The sequence below is a fragment of the Brassica oleracea genome, chromosome C7 (genome assembly GCF_000695525.1).
Source record: "Brassica oleracea var. oleracea cultivar TO1000 chromosome C7, BOL, whole genome shotgun sequence".
NCBI lineage: Eukaryota > Viridiplantae > Streptophyta > Magnoliopsida > Brassicales > Brassicaceae > Brassica > Brassica oleracea.
The window spans coordinates 35,798,847-35,819,861 of NC_027754.1; the positions used below are offsets into that span (position 1 = coordinate 35,798,847).

Below are 21,015 nucleotides of genomic sequence, written 5' to 3' on the forward strand. Positions count from 1 at the left end.
GTAGGATGTGGTTAATGCGCGGAGACCGAGTTCAACCACAACCTTTCTTAATGACCAATTATTTACACGTAACAACATACTTCGAAGTTGAAATTATAGAAATCTAAACTCGCAATGATTGAGAGATAGTAACGAAGATGAACCATAGCTCGTATATGCGACAATGTCTCTTATGACCTGGCTCAAAAGCATCTCAATTTTTTTGCTCGATTTTGTGTTTTTTTAATGCAGTAACTCTATAATAGTGTTGCTTTTCACTCTAAGTTCTATCTACATTTTTTATTAAAAATAGAGTAATAAGTAAAAAATAAAATCATTACTCTATAAATAGAATAATAGTAGCAAATGAGTAAAAATGTAGTAGAATTAAAAATGCTCTAAAATCTAAGTAGAGGATATGGTATTCATCAAATCCTTATCACTTTCTCCTTGCTCATAACCTTCTTCACAATTTCTAACGCTTTAGGAATCACTTCCAAGAAACAAAAACCATTGTTGATCTTAGGTCTTTGCTCGGAGTGTTTGCTTTTCTTTGCTTTGGTATTTTATATTTTTTCTTTTATTTGTTTTTAACTTCTGTGAAAATTCCTTTTAAAACAAAAAACTTCTGTCAAAAATCGAAAATGGTAATAAAGTCTTACCATGGTTACCAAAAAAAAAATTGCCATCAATCATACATAAACATCTGAACTGAATCTGAATCAGAATCATCACATCGGTCTTTAACTAGTAGTTTCCGGAAGCGTATACATCATCACCATTTCATTGGTAAAGATTCGGCAGCTTGGTCTGCATGTGCATCAATTGTCACATTACAATTAATTTTAACAAGAGGATTAAGAATGTCGTAACACGTAATACAGTTTGAGCATCTTCTCTAGTTTCACGAAATTCATTTGAAACAACTTTCCTTTGAGGCAGCTACAAGAGTTCATTCCTTTTACAACTTTGGTCAAGAGAATATAATAAGTCCCGTTCGTTTGCTCACCCATGTGATCCATCTGGGTGAAGATGCAAATTGATATTCGTTTTGTGTATTATAATGCTACATTCAGATGGATCACTCAACTAAATTTTTAAAAATTCTTCTCAAATTCTCGTCCAAATGAAGGTGAGTCTTGATGGTGCATCTGGATGCAAATGCATCTAGTTCAGTCTAAAATGATAAATGACAAAAATGACTTTTTAAAAATCAAAATAATATTTTCAAACCGTAAAATCTAATTTTTTGTATATACATTTTTCTGCTATAACCAAAAAATGCGTTTTCTCGCAAAAACTGAAAAATACACTTTCCTGCCAAAACCGCAAGATACGTTTTCCGCAAAAAAATGTAAAACGCACATTTCCATAAAAACACATTTTTCGGCCAAACCAGTAAAACTGCACTTTTCGACCAAGACCGAAAAACGTATTTTTCCGTCAAAACCGAAAAAATGAATTTTCCTGCCAAAACCCAAAAAATGCATATTCCCACCAAAACTCCAAAAAACATTTTCTTGCCAAAACCGCAAAAAACAATTTTCTCGCCAAAACCGGAAAACACAGTTTTTCCGCCAAAACCGGAAAACACAATTTTCCGCTAAAACCGGAAAACACAATTTTCCCGTCAAAACCGGAAAACAGAATTTTCCCATCAAAACCGGAAAACAGAATTTTCCCGCCAAACCCAGAAAACGAAATTTTCCCGCCAAAACTGGAAAACCGCATTTTCCCGCCAAAACCAGAAAACACAATTTCCCGCCAAAAACGGAAAACAGAATTTTCCCGCCAAAACCGGAAAACAAAATTTTCCCGCCAAAACTGGAAAACAGAATTTTCCCTCCAAAACTGGAAAACGAAATTTTCCCGACAAAACCGGAAAATAGCAATTTCCCGCCAAAACCGGAAAACGTATTTTTCCGCCAAAACTGAAAAACACACTTTTCCCGCCAAAACCGGAAAACCGCATTTTCCCGTCAAAACTGGAAAACACATTTTCCTGCCAAAACTGGAAAATACACTTTTCCCGCCAAACCCGGAAAACTGAATTTTCCCGCCAAAACCGGAAAAATGTATTTTCTCTTTGAAACCGTAAAAATGCTTTTCCCGCCAAAAATCGCGAAAAGAAAAACCTTTTCCCGCCAAAAACTTTTCCGCCAAAAATCGCGTAAAAACTTTTCCCGCCAAAACCGTAAAAATGATATTTTTCTGCCGAAACGTAAAAAATATATGATAATAAAAAGTTGTTGATGAATGATAGCAAATGTCTATGCAAAAGTTGTAAAAGACTTGTTTTAATGCATGAACTACGTAATAAAGGACAGATCAAACAAATTAAATGTCGTTTATGCCAAACGAGAAAACATCGAAACCAGTGGAGTTTGTTCAAAATGGCACAAAATCTATAAAAAGTAAAAAATTCTTTATTCCAAATCCTAAATAAATCGTGAAACTATGATCACACAATGAATGTTCTCATGCATTCGAATACATCTCTGATCTCTCTGTGTCTGCTTCGTTTTTCGTTACTGCGGCGTTTATTAGATTAATAGTTTTCGAGTTCTTTTACCAAAAAAAGAAAATGTTCTCATGCATTCATGCGTATATACTTAAAAAGTTACTCTCATCACCTCTAATCACATGCATAGCTAGTCGATATGCTGATGCACAAGGACTCAAGGAGCACGGATAGTCATTCCTGTCTTGTTGTTACATTTGCAACTATGGGTTTAACTCTACTGAGAACGAACCTCTTTTTATTTTAATAATTGTATCGATCTTTCAATTTTTTTTTCTTTTATCATTTGCCGTTTATCTACAGTGACCTTCGACAAATAGTCAACAAGTCTTCTATCCATTGCGTATTAGCTCTCTAGAACTAATGGCTTCTAAAACTAAAAGCCATTTTAGAGTCAAGAACTCTTGCTGGGTGTGCATTGCTTAGTAGATCATACTATATATTGTCTCGGTAAAGAGTCTAAAGACATTAACAAGATAATTAAATGACTAAATCTTCGTCTGGTATCCGCTGTAATCCTAAACCATAAGGTTTTGCTTAAAGTAGATTATGTTAGGTGTTGAACACAGTTGAATTTAATAACTAAACCCTATATATACTAAATGTGATTTACAGTTGGTTAGGTGCTTTCACAAATCACAACTTTTAAAACTTTTTTTTTGTTTTACGATTTTGTACACTTAAAAAAAAAATTGAAAATATTTCAAGGGGGTGATTGGTTGGGTTATCTATCTACTTTAGATTTATTTATTTTTAAAGCATTAAATTTTACCTTGTAATTTTATCTTTAAAAGTTAAAACCTACAACAAGTTTCTATTAATTTTTACGAATTATATTTTATCTTTACTTTTAAAGACACAATAAAAAAAATTAAAGCAAATTTTTTCTTATGTATTTTAGGCAAAAAATCTACATTTTTTATAGATTATAGAATCTATAAAATAAAATAATCTATAATATCACATAAATTAGATAATCATAATAAAAATATCTATAAGTATTTTAATTTAATTTTGATGTTTTTAAAATTTTGAAATATTTTAAATGACATAAATATTATTTATATATCACATTTTAAATAACAGTAAATATTGACAATTTATAAAAATTATAATATAAATTATTTTAATTGGTAAAAATAATTACTTTATATATACATCACACATTTCACATATTTATTTTATTTTAAAATATCTATAACCTATAGTTTACCGCTACAACAAATTTGAATACATCAAAAATTTTTATAAAAAATCTACAATAATACTTTTACAACCAACTTAATTACGACTAAAATTTTACAGGTTAATTTTACAACCACAATTGAACTAATCATCGCCAAATTATTTGATAGCTATTGAAAGTGCATAGTAAAAATACATAATAAATATAATTATAAACATTCATTATATTTTGAATATGTGTGAATATTAAAAAAAAAATCTTTACTTTGAAAACGAAGGATTACATTGTAACAATACTTGTAAAAACCAAAAAAGATCTTATAAGATAAAATCTTTATTTTGAAAACAAAGGTATTAACAATACTTATGAAAACTAAAAAGATCTTTTAAGATAAAATCTTATCGAGGCGTCAAAAGTGTAATACACGATACACTAAACCATTAGAGCCACTGGTTTTGACCGCTTGCTTGATCACCAAAGTCAGTATGATGTTACAACCCCTTCACAGTCCACACACTTTTTTTGTACCTCCAAATCTAAATTGAGTTGAATCGAAATGAACCAAACAAGAAATGGTCCAGCCACCCTATCCGTAGGTGGTGGTGGTAGGCCTACTGGAAATGACAAAGTAAAAGAATTAAAGAAGATATAATGATAAGATCAGCTTACCCCTAATTAATAAACTTAAACCAAAAAGAAGAAACACACAAAAAGTCAACATACCGAAGTCAAAAGTACAATCCAACGGCTGAGAACACATCAAAACCCCAGAAGACGACAACACAACAACCTTTTCATCATAGAAAAGAAATAAAAAAATCTGTAAAGCATAAAAACCCTAAAAGAAAAAGAAAAATTAAGAGAAGAAAAGAAAAGAAAAAAATACAATTTTTATTTTTTTCTTCCTCTCTTATCTAAAAAAGCAATGGAACCTAACGAAAGGCACCACCACCAGCAGCAGCAGCAGCAGCATCACCATCACCATCTCACTTCTCCTTACTACCATCCTTTCCACCACCACAATCCCACCACCGTCTCCGCCGCACCGCCAACCACCTCCACCAACAATGGTAATCTGACATCCCCGCCACCGTCGAACGATGGATCTTCCTCCTCTCTCCCTGTTTACCCTCACTCTGTTCCGTCCTCCGCCGTCACGGCTCCGATTGATCCCGTCAAGAGGAAGAGAGGCCGTCCCAGGAAGTACGATACGCCTGCTCAGGCCCTGGCCGCTAAGAAACTGGCGTCTTCCGCGAGCAATTCCTCCGCTAGAGAGAGGAGGGAGCAAGCCGCCGCCGCCGGCGTATCGCCTCCGTCTAAATCCGGGTCGAGAAAGGGCCTCTCGGGCTATGTCGGTGCGTAAAGTCTCTCTCTTTTTGAAAACCCTTTTCGCTTTTGTGTAAAGTAATGAACTTTATGGGTGAAATTGATCTTGAATCGTAAAATTGCTCGAGTTCTGTGTGATATCTAGTTTAGATTCTCCTTCCTAGGGTGGTTGATCTGCGAAGTAAATAACTTTAGTTTTGGTAATAAAGCTCTTCTTTATATTCGTGAGTTTCCATAAACACTCTCTTTGCTTCCATAAACATTGAAGAATTGGCAGATTCTTATATTGTATCATTTTGCTGGCCTTTGTTCATTTGAGCTTGTGGCGGTACACATCATTTCAGTTTTGCAAATAACATTGATCTGCAGCAGTTATTTGTTTCTAAGATCACTTTGATTATCAGTTTACCTTCTAGAGTGGTGTTCTCTTGTTGTTGTTGTTGTTATTTTTGAGTTTCACATTAGTTTTTTTTATTTCTTGTTGCAGGGAAAACTGGGCAAAGTTTTACTCCACACATTGTTAGTATAACTCCTGGTGAGGTGAGTGTTGTTCTATGGTACTAATTTGAAGGTCTGGTTTTGATATTATGATTTGGTTAAAACTATTGGTTTAAACGCAATCTAGCTTCAGGTTTTGCTATAGAGCTCGTTCATAAGGTATTCTGCTGTTTCACTGATGGTATATTACAAACTGGATTAATTTGATAGGATGTGGCTCAGAAAATTATACTTTTCGCTGAGCAAAGCAAGCATGAGATATGCATTCTTTCTGCATCTGGCGCCATCTCTAGTGCATCCTTGTCTCACATCGCGACAGGAACCAGTGTATCTTATCAGGTGATTCTCTTGTTCCTACTAATTCTTGAATTGGTTTCGCCAAAAAAAAAAAGGATTGGACTTTGGGAAGGGCTATCTTGTTCTCTGAGCTGATGATGAGTTAATTATCTGTTCACTGTAACTTAGAGCCTATAAAACTGGTCTCTTTTAGGGACTATTTAATTTCACTTTGTTATAATCAAACTTCCATTACAGCTAAAGATTCTTACACACATGCGTGAGAGTTGCATATAATTTTATTAACTTGTTTCAGAATTCCAAACTTGTATTCAGGGTCAGTACGAGATCCTCTCACTGAGTGGATCTTATATTCGGAGCGAACACGGTGGGAAAACTGGTGGCCTTAGCATTTGTTTATCTGGTTCAGATGGTCAGATCATCGGTGGAAGAGTTGGGGGACTCCTTAAGGCTGCTGGGCCAGTTCAGGTACCTTTCCTCTTTATCTTATACCACTAAATTAATACCAGATACTGAATTTAGAAAGGAGATTCATTGATTATTTTGCACCTTTGATGAGATAGTCTCTGGTTTTCCTTTACAGGTGATCGTGGGGACATTTCAGCTAGAGAAAAAGAAGGATGGAGGAAATGATGTGAAAGGAGATGATGCTTCAGGAAGTGGAAGCTTGCTGCCTTCTCCTTCTGGCGGCACGGAATCTTTGCATGTCTATCATCCAAGTATGGAATCTTCCGGAAGAAATCTAAACAATGAGCATCATACTATGACTAGTGGTGGTGCGTTGGGTGGTGGAGCTCATTTCATGATGCAACCACCTCAGGGCATGCACATGTCACATGCCAGGCCTTCTGAATGGGGCGGTGCTGGTTACGATTTGTCAGGTAATAAGAAAGCTAACCACTTGTTTATTTTCATTTGTATTTTTTTTTCCTTTTTAGCAATGCTTTTAGCTTTAGTAAGACTGTTTTTGTTTGTGTTTGGACTATTGTGATGTTGTTGGTCAGGAATGAGAGGAAATGGGTCATCAGAAAATGGAGATTATGAGTAAATGGCAGCTTAGTACACTAGTTTCTGAAGAAGGTGTGTAGAGGTTTATGATGGAAAGTGAAGTTGAGCATGAATCAATCATATCATACAATGTCCCAAGGATATTTTTATTGCAATGGCAGAGAGGCAAAACTAGACTGTGATGCTTTTTGTTTTCTTGGTTCAGTGTAATATTATAGTAAACTTTGACATCTTTTTTCTGGATTCTGTTTCACTTCATCCTTTTTTTTTTATTTTGTTTCTTTTTTTCTTATAATCAGTTTTTTTTTTTTGGTTTAAGTTATACTTGTTTAGTTCCTTTTTCTTTCTCTTGTGAAAAATTAAAAGAAAGACTCTTTTCAAACGGTTCTATATAAATTGTTTTTAAATGTTTAGGCAAGGGAGCAAAAATCCCCAAACTGGGAGAACCACCATGTCTATATTCAGGAATCATGTGCAGGCAAGTGTTGACCATGAAGAGCTGCTTACATATATTTCAGGAACGTCCCCTTGTTACTGCGGAGAATCAAAATGGCCTGAGCACTGGCGATGACTATGCTCAAACGTTTCATACGCTCATAGACACTCTCCTAACAGAGTCTACGATCTAAAAGGATCGGCTTGATTACAGTAACCAAGAACTATCTACACTTATTGACCGTGTAAGAAATAGTGCACCAGCTAATACTTGTATCAGCCATATCAAGCAAGTAGAAGCTGCAATGTTATCTCTAATCACCACCTACTTATTCTTAGCTACGCAAAAATGTAGCTTCAAGTCTAAACTATGGTGAGGATCACATGCAGATTCTTATTTAAACAGAGGCTGAAAGAAAAACATAATGACATAATCAAACCAAGAATTACATATTTGCCAAAAACATGGAGTATAGTTTTAATGGAAGTTACTTGGTAACACTAGTATTCTCAAATGTATCACTCTTCTAGTCCCATTCATCATCGTTTATCTGCCACTCATCATCATCATCTCTAGGCGGCCTCACCACCAAAACAACCATCCCTAAACACTCCTCCACTCCTCTCTCCTTCAACACCGAACCTCTCTCCAACTTCATCCCATCTCCAGTCACAACCAGATAGTACCCATCCTCAGCCTCCACCGTCTTCTTCTCCCTATCCATCACCACCATGATCGCCTCCTCTTTCCCGTTCCACGGCAACACTTTCCTATCATCCCTAAAAGAAACCGCAACCCCTCCTCTCCTAACCGCCACCACCGGATCCCAACCCGGTAAAACCACCCATCTCCTCCATTCCTTCTCAGCCTCCACAACACCAAACTCCCCACCCGACTCAAACTCCATCGGAGCTTCGTTAATCTTCCCCACTCCTTCCTCAGCTTCGCACACCGGTAACACAACAACCGAACTCGCTCCCGCCACTTCTCCGAACTTCAGCCTCACCACTGGAACGCGAATGATCTTAACCTCCTCTTCTTTAGCTCTCTCCTCATCGCTGTATCCATGCAACTCCCTCCCCACAGCTTTCTTGGCTTTCTCAGTCACAGCGACCTCAAACGCCTGCTCAAGCAGCGTCGTCCTAAGCTCAGAGGGGCTCCTATGCTCTCTGCTCTTCCTATACAACATGAAAGAGAGACAATCCCCTGGCAAGTTGTAATCAAACTCCTCCCACCCTTTGTCTCCGCGGCGGTGAGGGTAATCCTTAATAGCTCTAGCGAGATCGTGCGCTCCTTTGGTGTCGAACCCGTGCTCGACGATGTACTCAGCGGCGGCAACACGCTGGACCGTGCTGAGACGACGGATCTCGTAGAGAAGCTCCGCGCCTCCGGTCTCGAAAGCGGCGATGAGCTCGGGTTTAGCGTTGGACTGGACTATGGAGTCGCGGACCTGGGCGCCGACGATGAGGCAGTTCTGCTCGACGCCGGAGATTCCGGTGAGCTCCTCGATGGTGGGGGGAGTGAAGCCTTCGGTGTAGAGGGAGGAGATGAGGGGGGCGTACTCGAACCAGAGGCCCATGCGGTCGGCGAGGACCTCGATTTTGCCGGCGGTGTCTAAAGATCGGAACTTTGGAGGGATTGGGGACGGTGGAGGGCGGAAGGGTTGGTAAAGGTTCTGTTTTGCTGGGGCTTGGCGGTTCGAAGCGGGGATTAAGTTGGCGCTGACGGTGAAGGGTGACGGGTTAGCGGGTCGGGTAATTGGGTGGGGAGATAGCCCATTGGGTTTGGGTTGGGTGAAAAGGGAGAGTATTGAGGGTTTGAGAGTGGTTGCGGTGAGGGAAAGCATGGTGGTTGTGTGTGCTCGTGTGTGGTGAGAACAGAGTCGCAGAGGAAGAAGATGATGATGGAAAGAGATAAGACGCGGTATATACATTAAATTAGATTTTTGAACCGGATTTAAACCGGATCGGTTATCGCATATTCCTTTCTCGTTATGATTTTCCCGCCAATAGTTAGTCCTTATTTTTCTTGACCAATCCGGAAACGAGCGAGTGATAGATGTTTTCTGTTTCACCAGCTGAGGAAGGGAGTTCAAATCTCCAAAAAAGATAGACGTCTACTGAAGATTTGACTGTCTAGTATCGATATTGTTAATTCTTATGATCAGTTTTTTTTTTAACACTCTTATGATCTTTTTGCTAGTATATACTCAAATATCATTTCGAGGATCCGGTATGTAACTATGTAAACCCTATGTATCTCTGAAAGTTTGTATTATGTATCTGATATCGATGAAACTCTTTTGGTCTAAATAGTTTATTTGCCATCAGATCAAGGGTGCTTTGGAAACAACACACATGTTTGTTCCATCCTCTTTCCATGTCACAAGCAATCGATTGCTTATGTTAGTACTTTGTAGCGAAGGGTATTTGATATGTGGAAGGTCCAAACTGTTATTCTACTATCCACATTCAGCAAAAGTCAGTTTTTTACTCGTTTCTATAAGCTCTTGATGGATATATGTAATATATGTACATACTTCATAAAACATTGGGAGGTGGATGCATCATAGCTTTTGATTGAGCAATCGTATGCCAGATTTAACAAATAATTGATCATATCCAATATTAATAAAAACTCTATAATAAATTAATAATGTTGAGACTATGTATTTTATTAATTTATTAAAATTTTCATTTTTAGATTTTTCTATTTAAGATATATTTTTCTAAAATAAAAAAAAATTGATTTTAGTGTATATACAATAATTAAATTATAATATTCGACATTTATATTGGTTTTATTATATTACTTGGTGAATATAAAATATGTTTCATAGAATTTAAAAGTGATTTTAGATATAATTTTACTAAATCTTATCAAAATATATTAAGTGTTATTAAAATATAAATTATTAATTTATAATTTTAATGGGACCATATATTTATATAGAATTTTCTAAAAATATATTATCTTATTATTTTATCGATTTGTGTCATATTTTGAACCGATCTAACTTGAAACCAGAAAAATTTATTAATTTATCGAATATTAATTTATAGAGTTTTTACTGTATTAAAAGTATTTTTCTCAGGTTGGATCATATTATTGGACACTGCATGGATAATTACTACTCTCACTTCTTTGTTTTATGTTTTTGCATAGCCCATGAATGTTATAATATGAATAACTTGTTCTACCCTATCTTTTATAAAAAATATCAAATTGTAGATCTACCACGTTCATAGAATATAAATCAACACTCCTGTTCTGTCAGAATCTGAACACTTCTTGCTATGTCTTTAAAAACTTACCCATGACATGTTTTAAATATAAGAAGGAGAAGTAGAGAGAGAAAACATTCTCACTTCTCTCCAAACAAAAATAGTGACCAAAAAAATAAGTTCGTCCTATCCGCTTCGCTTCTCTTGCTTCCGCCTCTCTGCTGCCGTTTTCGACTTCTATCTTTCCCGACTGAGGTTGTTTGCATGGAGACGTTTTGGGACCTGTTCGTTTTACCGTTCAGAGATGGTCCATTTAGACGAAGATGAGATTGTTGTTCGTTTAGATTTAAAATTACAAATTATATTAATGATCCATCACGATGAGTTTTAAAACTTTAGTCTGAAATGAGATTTATTTACATGGCTCATTGAGATGAGTTTAATTGGTGCATCTGGATGTAGAAGAACCTGCTCAAATAACAAATGACAAATTTACTCTTATTCCAATAAATATTTATATTTACGTTTAGATATATTTTTGCCAAAAATGCTAAAATACATTTTTTTGCGTCAAAACCGTAAAAGACACATTTTTTCTCTAATATCACAAAAACACATTTTCGCCAAAAAAACAAAACCACAAAAACTCACTTTCCCGCCAGAATCTCAAAACACATTTCCTGCCAAAACCGGAAAAATGCATTTTCTCGCTAAAACCGCTAAACGCACATTTTCCGCTAAAACCACAAAAACACATTTTACGCAAAATCGCAAAAACGTATTTTTCCGCAAAAACCGCAAAAACACATTTTTTGCCAAGACCGAAAAACACAATTTTCCGCCAAAACTGTGAAATCATGTTTCTCTTCAAGACCACAAAATCACATTTTCTCGCCAAAACCGAAAAATGTATGTGAAATCATGTTTCTCGTCAAGACCACAAAATCACATTTTCTCGCCAAAACCGAAAAATTTATTTTCCAGAAAAAACCCACAAATTATGTTTTTCTCTAAAACCGCTAAATTATATATCCCACCAAAACCATATTTTAAAATTACTATATTTAATTAATTAATTAAAATTAATATAGTTAAAAATAAAAATATGATTAAATCAAAATAAGGGTATATACCATTTGCTTACTAAAATTATCTAGATGAAAAAAGGAACATAAATTCATTTAGATGAACTATTTAGTTGGAGAAACGAATAGTCCGAATAACATCAAGATGAATATCTAACTGGATTATCTAAATGAATCATCTGAATGGACGATGACATACGGACAGACGATGTTGTTGTTTTGGTGACACTGATGATTTTCCTGCTTCTTTGAGGACGAGTGGCGATGGCCATTTCCCTTTTTTCATGTTTGTCATCTTTTTTTAGAGTCCGGTTTTGAAGCTTGGTGTTCTAAAGCGGTGGTGGCCATGAAGTTGAGTCTGGAGCGATGGTGTGTGGGCTAGCCAGTGGAGGTCGGATGTAGATTTCAGTAAATAAATCTATTTGGGGACAATAGATTTGCCTCTCTTCGAAATTTTTCGGCATCTTCTCTTCCTCCGAGAGTCTTTTCTCCCTCTTTCTCTGCTTTTTGTTGCCTGGAGTAAGTTTTAGTCTCATTTTCTCTTTGACGATGTGGCGATCTTAGGTTGCTTTGCTCTGATCGGGTTGTGGTTTATTGGCGATTCTGGTAAGGGTGTTTACAGTTAAAAAAATACAAAAACATATTAATACAATTAAAAATTTTTTGGTAAGGGTGTTTACAGTAAAGAATACAAAATATATTAATACAATAAAAAAAAATTTAAAACAATCAAAAGTTTTTTAAATAAACACGTTTGATATGATCTATCAAAGCTTAACACCTTAAATTGGCAAGTACATGATCTATTCGATATTTCTATGCCTACTACAAGCGTTATACTTGTACACGCGTGTAATGTACTAACAAATAATTTAGAGATAAGTTTTTCGGTGTTGATGGACCAAAACATATTTATGGACAAACTATGACACAAAAATATAGGAAAAGTGAAGTTCAAAAAAAAATATATATGAAAAGTGATAATTTATAGTACAAATTTGTAGAAACGGTGGATCTGAAAAAACAAAAATCTTTAAGGATATGATAGGGATGTTAACAAGTTCTTTTAATATCTCTTTACCTTTTTGTTTGTCAACAATATTGTGCTACCTTACTTAATTGTCGTGCAGATAGTTCGTGTTTTGTTACGCCTGCGTGTAACATCTATTCTCGCCTGTCATACGTAGTTCGTTGCTTCCTTCACTATGGAATATACATTACGCACTTATATATATATATATGTATACTTACATGTGTATTAAATTATTTATAAGTAAACTTACATGTGTATTTAATTCTTTAATGTTACGACGATGAAATGTATTTATCATTGTTAAAGAAATCACTAGATGAAGCGATTTGCATAGACCTAACATCTAGTCAGAATCTAAGCGTAATTAAAATTTATGTTTATTTATTATATATCTTATTTTATTTTACATAATTTAAAATTTTGTGTGTTTAATTAAAAATTTACTTTGATAAAATATAAAATATAAAAAATAAGATAAACATGTGAATTTATACTTAGAAACAAAATTAGAGAAAAATATCATCGCCTGTTTATATACAGTAAATATGATATAACGAAATTAGTTATAATTCACTCTGATATTCATTATTTAACTTGTTTAGACTAATTTAGATTATTTTAAATCAGTTTAAACCGAATTAGATAAATTTTAACTGTATAAATCAGATTTTAAGAAAATTGGTTCGGTTATAGTTCATTCTGTCTATAGTGGTAATTAGTACTATATTGGTACTTATACATAATTCTCATTTAATGGACATAAGTGTCAAGTTTGCATAGAATATGGGATGTGTACCGTCGCTGGGGAAATTTTGATAATTCTTTAACATAAAAAAATGTAAGCTAATTAATTAATAGACAAAGAATTATAAACAAGTGATGAATGCACCCTGGGAGAGAAACATGAAGGGAGGAAGGGAATCATAAGTGCATGTGAAGAGACTATACTACTACTGTTTTGCCAAATATGGAACAAGTGTATTTTGCTACAAATGGGAACGACAATTTTGAAGTTTTAGATGAATATTAAAAAATATATAGCCTTGGTTTAACCAACAAAAAGGTCTTAAAAGCTTAACCCTATATGGATCCATGGTAGTATGGTACCGATAGGGCTTTCGTTTCCAAATGCTGGAACTCCGTCCCCTGTACGATGTTCTCTCTCTATTATCATATACGGAGATCTCAAAATATAATACATGTGTGTTTCGTGATTTAGGGAAAGATTGGTTACAGAAAATGGTAGAATCTCCTTTTTAGGGTCATTGGGTGTCAAGAAAAGGTAAAATCTATGCAAGAGGTCAAAAACTAGTTGGATAGTCAGGGACTAAAAGAAATAGTAGTACAATAGCTTCTATTGGTGGTGAGGTTAGAGGCTAAAAAGTATATAGAATGTGGAATCCATCTTAATCTAGTGGTCGATTTAGAGCTTAGTGTTTTCATGCCATGTATGCAATAATTAACATCTTTTTTTGAAATCGCATTTCCAACTTGGGGTAGAACCACTAAACCTTAGTTAATCGACCATGATGATTTGTTTATTGTAGTTGGTAGTTAAAACTTTAACCAAATTTGGAATATCTCTTTCTCAAGCCGAAGCTGAACTGGAAATAACCGAATGCCCTCGTCCATATATTAAGGTTTTGTAAAAAAGTAACTAAATAGGTTGACAACACAATAACACACGGTCTAGAAGCATATACCTGGAAATATATGATTCGCCAAAAAAATCACATACAGTGAATCGAGATCAAAGGAGATTGTATTCAGATCAATAAGTGTGATGTTGGTGCCAAATCAAACCACTGTTTCTTGCTTTCCACTGACAATGATGGATTCCAAACGCGTAATTTATCACGCGCCATTCCGTGTGGCTCTATCTCTCCTTTAAAAGGCGCCTATGTTTGATGCTATACATTATATTGTTATGATATTAGGTACTTTATCTATTGATAATTCGATCTTTTTGTTATCTTCCCTCTCTAATCTCATAAATGCTAAACTTGCTGTGTTGGATGATGATCTAATCTCATAAATGCTAAACTTGTTGTGTTGGATGATGATATCATTTTCCAAAAAATACATCTGTTAGATACACTTGATTCTGGCTGTTTTTATTAGGTTAAATTGAATTTATACATTAATCTGTCAGCTATAGTATGACGAAAACGAAAGGACGACAAAATAATTATGACGAAAATGAAGGTTTAACAAACATTCACACGAGATAAGGTCTTGTAGAAGAGAGACAAACGGTGCGTTCAAATAAACAACATCTGAAGACTCAACTTCTTCCCTTTAGCTGCGATCGTTTTATTCAATTTATTATAGTTCAAACATTGTATGATATAAATTTCTTAGACAAAATCTTTTAAACTTGGTCTGAATAGTTTGGTGCTAGAATTACTGTGGGAGTTATTGCCACGATCACTAATACCGCTGCTCAACTGGCATGCTTTTACCATTGTGATGTACACATAAAAACTTTACTAGACTTTTTTTTTTTTGAAAATAACTTTACTCGACTTGAAGCAAACAAAACACGAGTTTAATTACTTGATGTGTTTGTTTTCCTCACTCAGGAATTTAATCTTAATTAGGAAACGACTAGGTCTTAAAAAATGTAATTCTGAGTTAATAACCCATGATTTCCGGAAAAAAGAAAAGATAATATATGTTAATGAAGTCATTTTCAAAGTAAAAAATAAAGTGAAGGAAGGGAACACGAATAATGCGAAACAAAAGTATATAAATGCAAGGTAACGCATAAAGTAAAATTTTAAAAGTAAAACAATGAAAAATGTCGCTGCAAATTGCAGGCAAGGAACACAGACTATTCCTCCTCATGTCATGTCAATGTTCAACTTCAAGTTCCCCACTTGACCCATTGCCATTGGTCACACTCTCTTTCTCTCTCTCTTTGGCTATGAAATTACTCTTTTCTGCGCTGTGTAACACTCAGTCCCCCTTCTTCTTCTTCTCTCTCTACTATATTGTACTCATCTCGTTAGACCACCATTGACCGGGTTGTTTACCCCGGTTTTTAACCATTTAAAAAAAAAAAAAATGGAAAAAATAAATAGCACCGTTTGAACAAATGCAGTAAGCGTCGGTTGTTCCCATTGTTCGTGGATCCCATTGACACGTGGCGACTAGCGATTAGTTCATTTTTAATTTTCAGAAAAAAACCAAAAAAAAAAATTATGCCCTTAGCCTCTCTCTCTCTCTTTAAATGACCTTGTGCTCTTCAGTCTTGAAATTACACTCTTTGAGTCTAGACAAGTGTGATTTTGTGAATCCATCGTCTCCTAAAGTAGAAAAGCTAGAAAATAATAAAATAGAGAAAAGAATCCCACTTTTGATAGCTTCCACTTGTATATCTTCTCTCATCTTCTATAGGCAGCAATAAACTTCACTTCTCTCTCTCTCCTTTTTTCAGTTTATTCTCCCTTTGCCTCACTATTTCTGCTCATATATGTTTGTTTGATTTGATCTGCCAAAGTTGTATCTATCCCTTTTATAGTACCATTTTCACCAAGACAACCAGTTAAGTCCCTCTTTCTCTCTGTTTGGTTTTAATTTATGATCTAAAAAACCCTAATCTCGATCATTATAAGAAAAGCAAAACCCTATATCAGATTTCATCCTCTTCTTACCAAACTCAAAACAAGATTAAGCTATGGAACTGATCTCTCACCAAGGAAACAAGAACCCTATTACCTCAACACAATTAACACCTCCTTCCCCAAGCCGGTACGAGAATCAGAAACGCCGTGACTGGAACACCTTCTGCCAGTACCTCCGGAACCACCGTCCTCCGCTCTCTCTCCCCTCGTGCAGCGGCGCACACGTGCTCGAGTTCCTCCGCTACCTCGACCAATTCGGTAAAACAAAGGTTCACCACCAAAACTGTGCCTTCTTTGGTCTCCCTAACCCTCCCGCACCTTGCCCCTGCCCTCTTAGACAAGCTTGGGGTTCACTAGACGCCCTCATCGGCCGCCTCCGTGCCGCCTACGAGGAGAACGGTGGCCCTCCCGAGGCTAACCCCTTCGGCTCACGCGCCGTCAGGTTATACCTCCGTGAAGTAAGAGACTTCCAGGCCAAAGCTCGCGGTGTTAGCTATGAGAAGAAGAGGAAGAGAGTTAACAGGCAGAAAACGCAAACGCTATCGCAGACGCAGCCGCCTCTACCGCTGCAGCAACCGCAGCCACAGCAAGGTCAGTCTGTGATGGCTAATTACTCCGGTGCAATAGTATGATCATATTATATAAATTTCTCTACTTCTTATGTATTGTATTGTTTCGTATTCGCTTCTCTATTTGTATAATCTATTGTCTTATCTGCGTTATCTACATATGCTGTTGTTTCTCTTTTAGTTGTTTGTGAACAAGATATGTTATGATTGTTCACGCTCAAGTGTTTGATCCTTTTATGTTTTTGGGGTTTTAATTTGATTTAAATTATAACCATCAGTTTGAGGGTCATCCCACACAGTTAGGGCTCGTGTGTATAACTCAGCTAGACTTTAGATGATAGATTAATCATTTCTTTTCCATGTGATGATGGTTGAGGTTTTAGGGAACATTTGTCGATGCTTATTTCATTTCCGTGATTAGATATGAATCTGATTTATAGATTGACATGAATGTGTGTGTGTATGTACATGGTTACTTTATGGTTAGTCATTGTGATATATACTAATTACTAACGCGTCTCATTGTAAAAACAAATCCATATACTAGTAATCGCAACTTTGTAAATGTATGCTTCTCAATCAATTGCAGATACTCGTAACCGCTAATATTATTACTGATTAGTCGTTGATAGCTATTGTAGTCCCAAATTTTTATGAACATAGCCATATGACATGATTTCTCATTTTTTGCTTACTATTGGTTTCCTTGTCATGAGCAATGTATTCACTGTTTTTTTCACTTTCAAGGTCACTTAGCGCGAGTCACCTCATAAATTTTTAATTCTACCTTTTCTGTGGATTATTCATTCGTTCACTTTCAAGCTCACTTAGAACATGATTAACCTTGGTCTCTTAGCTTCGGCTAAGAAACGGTTCTTAACTTTTCTTAGATTTTAACTAAAAAAAAGCTAAGAACCGTCTAAGTCGTCTCTTAGTTGAAAAATGTAAAAAAAAAAAAATGTTAAATCATGACTGAACGGTGTATAGAAAATTGGCTAATTGGCTCTTAAAGATAGGTTCAACATCAGAAAATTTCGGCCTAACCCAGAGAATAATGATTCACGAGCACAGACTATGCAAACTTAGCTGTCATTTAATCTATACGCAAATGGTAATGGTATAATAGTTAGTCATATGAGTCATGACCAAATGATATTTTGAAGATTAAATATAATATTCATTTTAGTAGATAAATTTGGAAATATTTTCAAAACATGTAAAGTATATACAGTTATCAAATTTCTCACATGTTTTCAAATGTACAACTTTCTAATATGTGACAAAGCTTAAATTGTAATATTTAATTTGTAGTTCGCAAACTATTTACTTTTGAAAGTAACTGTTTAGAATATGCCTTTACTCAAATTGAAATTTTCGTTTTGGATGTACTTTATAGAATATTGAAGACCAGTGATATTTTCTTGAAATTCTTTGATGGAAATTTCTGGTTTTAAGAAGAAAAAAAAAACGCCAATATGTGTTTTACACTATGTTAACAAACATTAAGATTTTACATTTTATGTACATTGATTTTTATATATACATATAGGCTTCCAGATAGTGGAACTTGGATAGGTTGTAGATGTTTACTATCAAAATTCAAATCCGTAATAAACAAATGTGCTTAGACAATGTGGTATAACAAAATTAAAACCTAAACCTAAAATGGATCTATATTCAAAAGAAAAAAACATGCACAGCAAGCAGTTTTGGCCTTTGGGATTGGATTTCTTCACGTGACATATTTAACAAGTCTGCTTTTTTATTTTCTTTTAATGTGGAATCGCAAAATTTCACATTATCATACAAAAATACAGATAATTATTAGCAAGAAAAACAACAAAAAAGTTAATTAATTATCCTTAGGATTCAGATATCAGAGAAGATCAAACCCTTTCGATAAACACAAATAGGAATTCCCAAACAGCAGACAGGTTGGTACGATGTTCTCATATTTAAATGTTTAAGCAAAAGTGAACGGTTTCGATTAAAAAACTATCAAAGAAGTGCATCCGATGCTTACCAGGTGTCCACCGGTTTTACTCAAAATAGTGGTCCCGGTTAAAAGCCAATCGCACGTGGAACCGAGTGAGTTCTGTCCGGCCCGGTCTACAATAATATCGACTGGATCCACTTTATTTCCTTACTGTAATTTATCATAAAACATTTTCTACTTTTGGGTTATAGTCTTTTAGACCTACTGAAAAAATCATGATTCATTAGTTTCATTATCTATAAAATCCTCAGCGATACATCTTCTTCTCCGTTTCTTCTGGTTTGTGCTCCGGTGACCGGCGCGTGGTGGCTTCGTTAGCACCACCGCCGGTCATATCTGTTGTAGATTACCTTTTTTTAAAGCTGTTTGGTTTTTCATTTTATTTTTGGAGAGTTTTGGGGCTGATTTTCGGGATGAGTTACGATCAGGGTGAGCTATGCTGTTTTTCTATGGCTTTGGTCGACGTTTATGTCGATTTCGTGTCTCATCTGTGTAGTCTAGGCGATTGTGGCTGGGTCCGTTTGTAGCAGCACAAGTCGTGGTTTCAGATCTAGTTACGGTAGTTCATCGGTTTGTGACTCAGGCTCATTTTAGTCTTTCCCATCTTTCGTGTCTTTCGGGTGTGATATTGAAAGGTTTTGAATTTAAGGCGTCCTTGTTGGTGTTTAGTGTTTGTTTTCTGTATGGTTTCAACAACGATATGAGTGGTGGTGTGATGGTGGCGTGGTTGTGTGATGAGCAGAACATGTCTATCATTCTTTAGAAGTTGCAAGGTTCTTTGCACCTCTCCATCTCTCAGGCATGAAGGAGTCCTTCTCGCGGCCTTTTAATAAGTGTGATTTCCGGATTTGCTTCTGATTCTCTCTGTCTTCGGTGGCTTCGATGAAGCAGTATAATGAAGTTGAGATTTTAGGCTTTCCGATGAAGGTTCGCTTGAGGAGGAAGCTTTAGTTTCGGGTGTTTTGTCTCTTCTAGATTTGGAGTTTCTTGTTAGGCGTATTGGTTCTGGCTTAGTACCGTGAACTGATGGTTCAGGTATTTTTGGTCCGATGTTGTTATGTTGGACACTTCATCGCTTACTCTCTCTTGTGCTTGGTTGGTTCTTGGCAAGAGTGCCGGCTGTTCAATGATTGGACGACTTATTTCTATTATCCTTCACAAGGATTGTCTTCGGTTTCGGTTGTACGAGTGTAGTCTCCTCTAGTGTTTGTTGTAGTTGTTGTATTTGTTGCCCGTTGTTTGGGTTTGAGAATCCCGTTTGTTGGCTATGTTTCCGGGGATTGTAATGTGTTTCCGCCGGCTTCTGGATATCATTCTTGTATGTTCTCAGTTTCATCAATCAAATTCAGAGGGGAAAAAAAAGACAACATCACACTTTCAAAAATAACATCCAGATCTATATGAGCTCCACTCTCTCTCTTATCTCTCTCGTATCTTTCAAAGAGAGAGCGTTGAAATTTTGTTCGTCGGATCTATTCTGATTCAGACTCCCGATGGTTGGGCTTATGGCTCTGGAAAGCGGTGGATATTTTATCACCATCTTCGCCGGCTTATGGTGATACGCCCAAAACGGGAAGGATGGCTTTGGCCGAGTGTTTGATATGAACCAAGAAGGCGATGGCACTTCTGGAACTGGAATGGAATGAATGGATCGTCAAGAGATGCGGAATGACTCTTGATATACCACGATCTAAGGCTAACCACCTAAGAAACGATGAAGGTGTGTTGGCTAACCACCAAACGACACAAAGATGATTGGCTGACTACCAAATCAACAAGCCGGTTCAAACCGATGAACTAGCTAAGAACTCTCTCTCTCACTCAGAGAAAAGAAGAATCGAAAATAAACAACCAAAATGAACTGATTTTATTCATCAAAGGGACTACATATTTATACTACTTGTAGTCAAAGAGAATTAAAGAGAATTGTGGGAAAACAAGGCATAGAAAATAGAAACATTGACTAGAATATTATTAATGAGTCAAAGACTCAGTCTTCCATGCAGATTAGTCAAAGATGACCATTCGGTTAACGTTCTGGTCAAGGAAACCCTTAGGCTATTGTCCAGGTTCATCCGAACCAGATGGATGCACGGGGTAAAGATAAGGACGCTTGCGGGACTGTCCGGATGGTCCGCCAGATAAGAATGCATGTCCGTCTTTGGTTTCTTCACGACCCAAGCTAAGTCTGCCTCGACCGTGGGTTTTAGAATGTCGAGTTGGTCGGGGAA

The 21,015-nt window shown here is 36.0% G+C and overlaps 3 protein-coding genes across 3 annotated transcripts; 2 read left to right on the forward strand and 1 right to left on the reverse strand.

Moving 5' to 3' along the window:
• The first annotated feature begins 4,560 nt into the window (after nt 1–4,560).
• On the forward strand, nt 4,561–7,102 carry LOC106301592 (AT-hook motif nuclear-localized protein 14). Its single transcript, XM_013738040.1, has 6 exons — nt 4,561–5,041; nt 5,500–5,552; nt 5,721–5,849; nt 6,123–6,275; nt 6,391–6,688; nt 6,812–7,102. The coding sequence occupies exons 1-6, from the start codon at nt 4,612–4,614 to the stop codon at nt 6,853–6,855; spliced, it is 1,107 nt and encodes a 368-aa protein (XP_013593494.1). The 5' UTR covers nt 4,561–4,611; the 3' UTR covers nt 6,856–7,102.
• Nucleotides 7,103–7,626: 524 nt separating this feature from the next.
• Nucleotides 7,627–9,166, reverse strand: LOC106306286 (rubisco accumulation factor 1, chloroplastic). The gene has a single exon (XM_013742847.1). It carries the CDS (start codon nt 9,095–9,097, stop codon nt 7,778–7,780), a length of 1,320 nt encoding a protein of 439 aa, XP_013598301.1. The 5' UTR covers nt 9,098–9,166; the 3' UTR covers nt 7,627–7,777.
• Nucleotides 9,167–15,850: 6,684 nt separating this feature from the next.
• LOC106306287 (protein LIGHT-DEPENDENT SHORT HYPOCOTYLS 1-like) lies at nt 15,851–17,098 on the forward strand. The gene has a single exon (XM_013742848.1). It carries the CDS (start codon nt 16,273–16,275, stop codon nt 16,849–16,851), a length of 579 nt encoding a protein of 192 aa, XP_013598302.1. The 5' UTR covers nt 15,851–16,272; the 3' UTR covers nt 16,852–17,098.
• Nucleotides 17,099–21,015: the final 3,917 nt, after the last annotated feature.

What these genes read in the sequence shown, in the direction of transcription:
- LOC106301592 (XM_013738040.1), top strand. Translation starts at nt 4,612, where the DNA reads ATGGAACCTAACGAAAGGCACCACCACCAGCAGCAGCAGCAGCAGCAT. An exon ending in GGGCCTCTCGGGCTATGTCG is followed by an intron (nt 5,042 to 5,499) that starts GTGCGTAAAGTC and finishes TTCTTGTTGCAG; the next exon opens with GGAAAACTGGGCAAAGTTTT. An exon ending in AGGCTGCTGGGCCAGTTCAG is followed by an intron (nt 6,276 to 6,390) that starts GTACCTTTCCTC and finishes TTTCCTTTACAG; the next exon opens with GTGATCGTGGGGACATTTCA.
- LOC106306286 (XM_013742847.1), bottom strand. Translation starts at nt 9,097, where the DNA reads ATGCTTTCCCTCACCGCAACCACTCTCAAACCCTCAATACTCTCCCTT.
- LOC106306287 (XM_013742848.1), top strand. Translation starts at nt 16,273, where the DNA reads ATGGAACTGATCTCTCACCAAGGAAACAAGAACCCTATTACCTCAACA.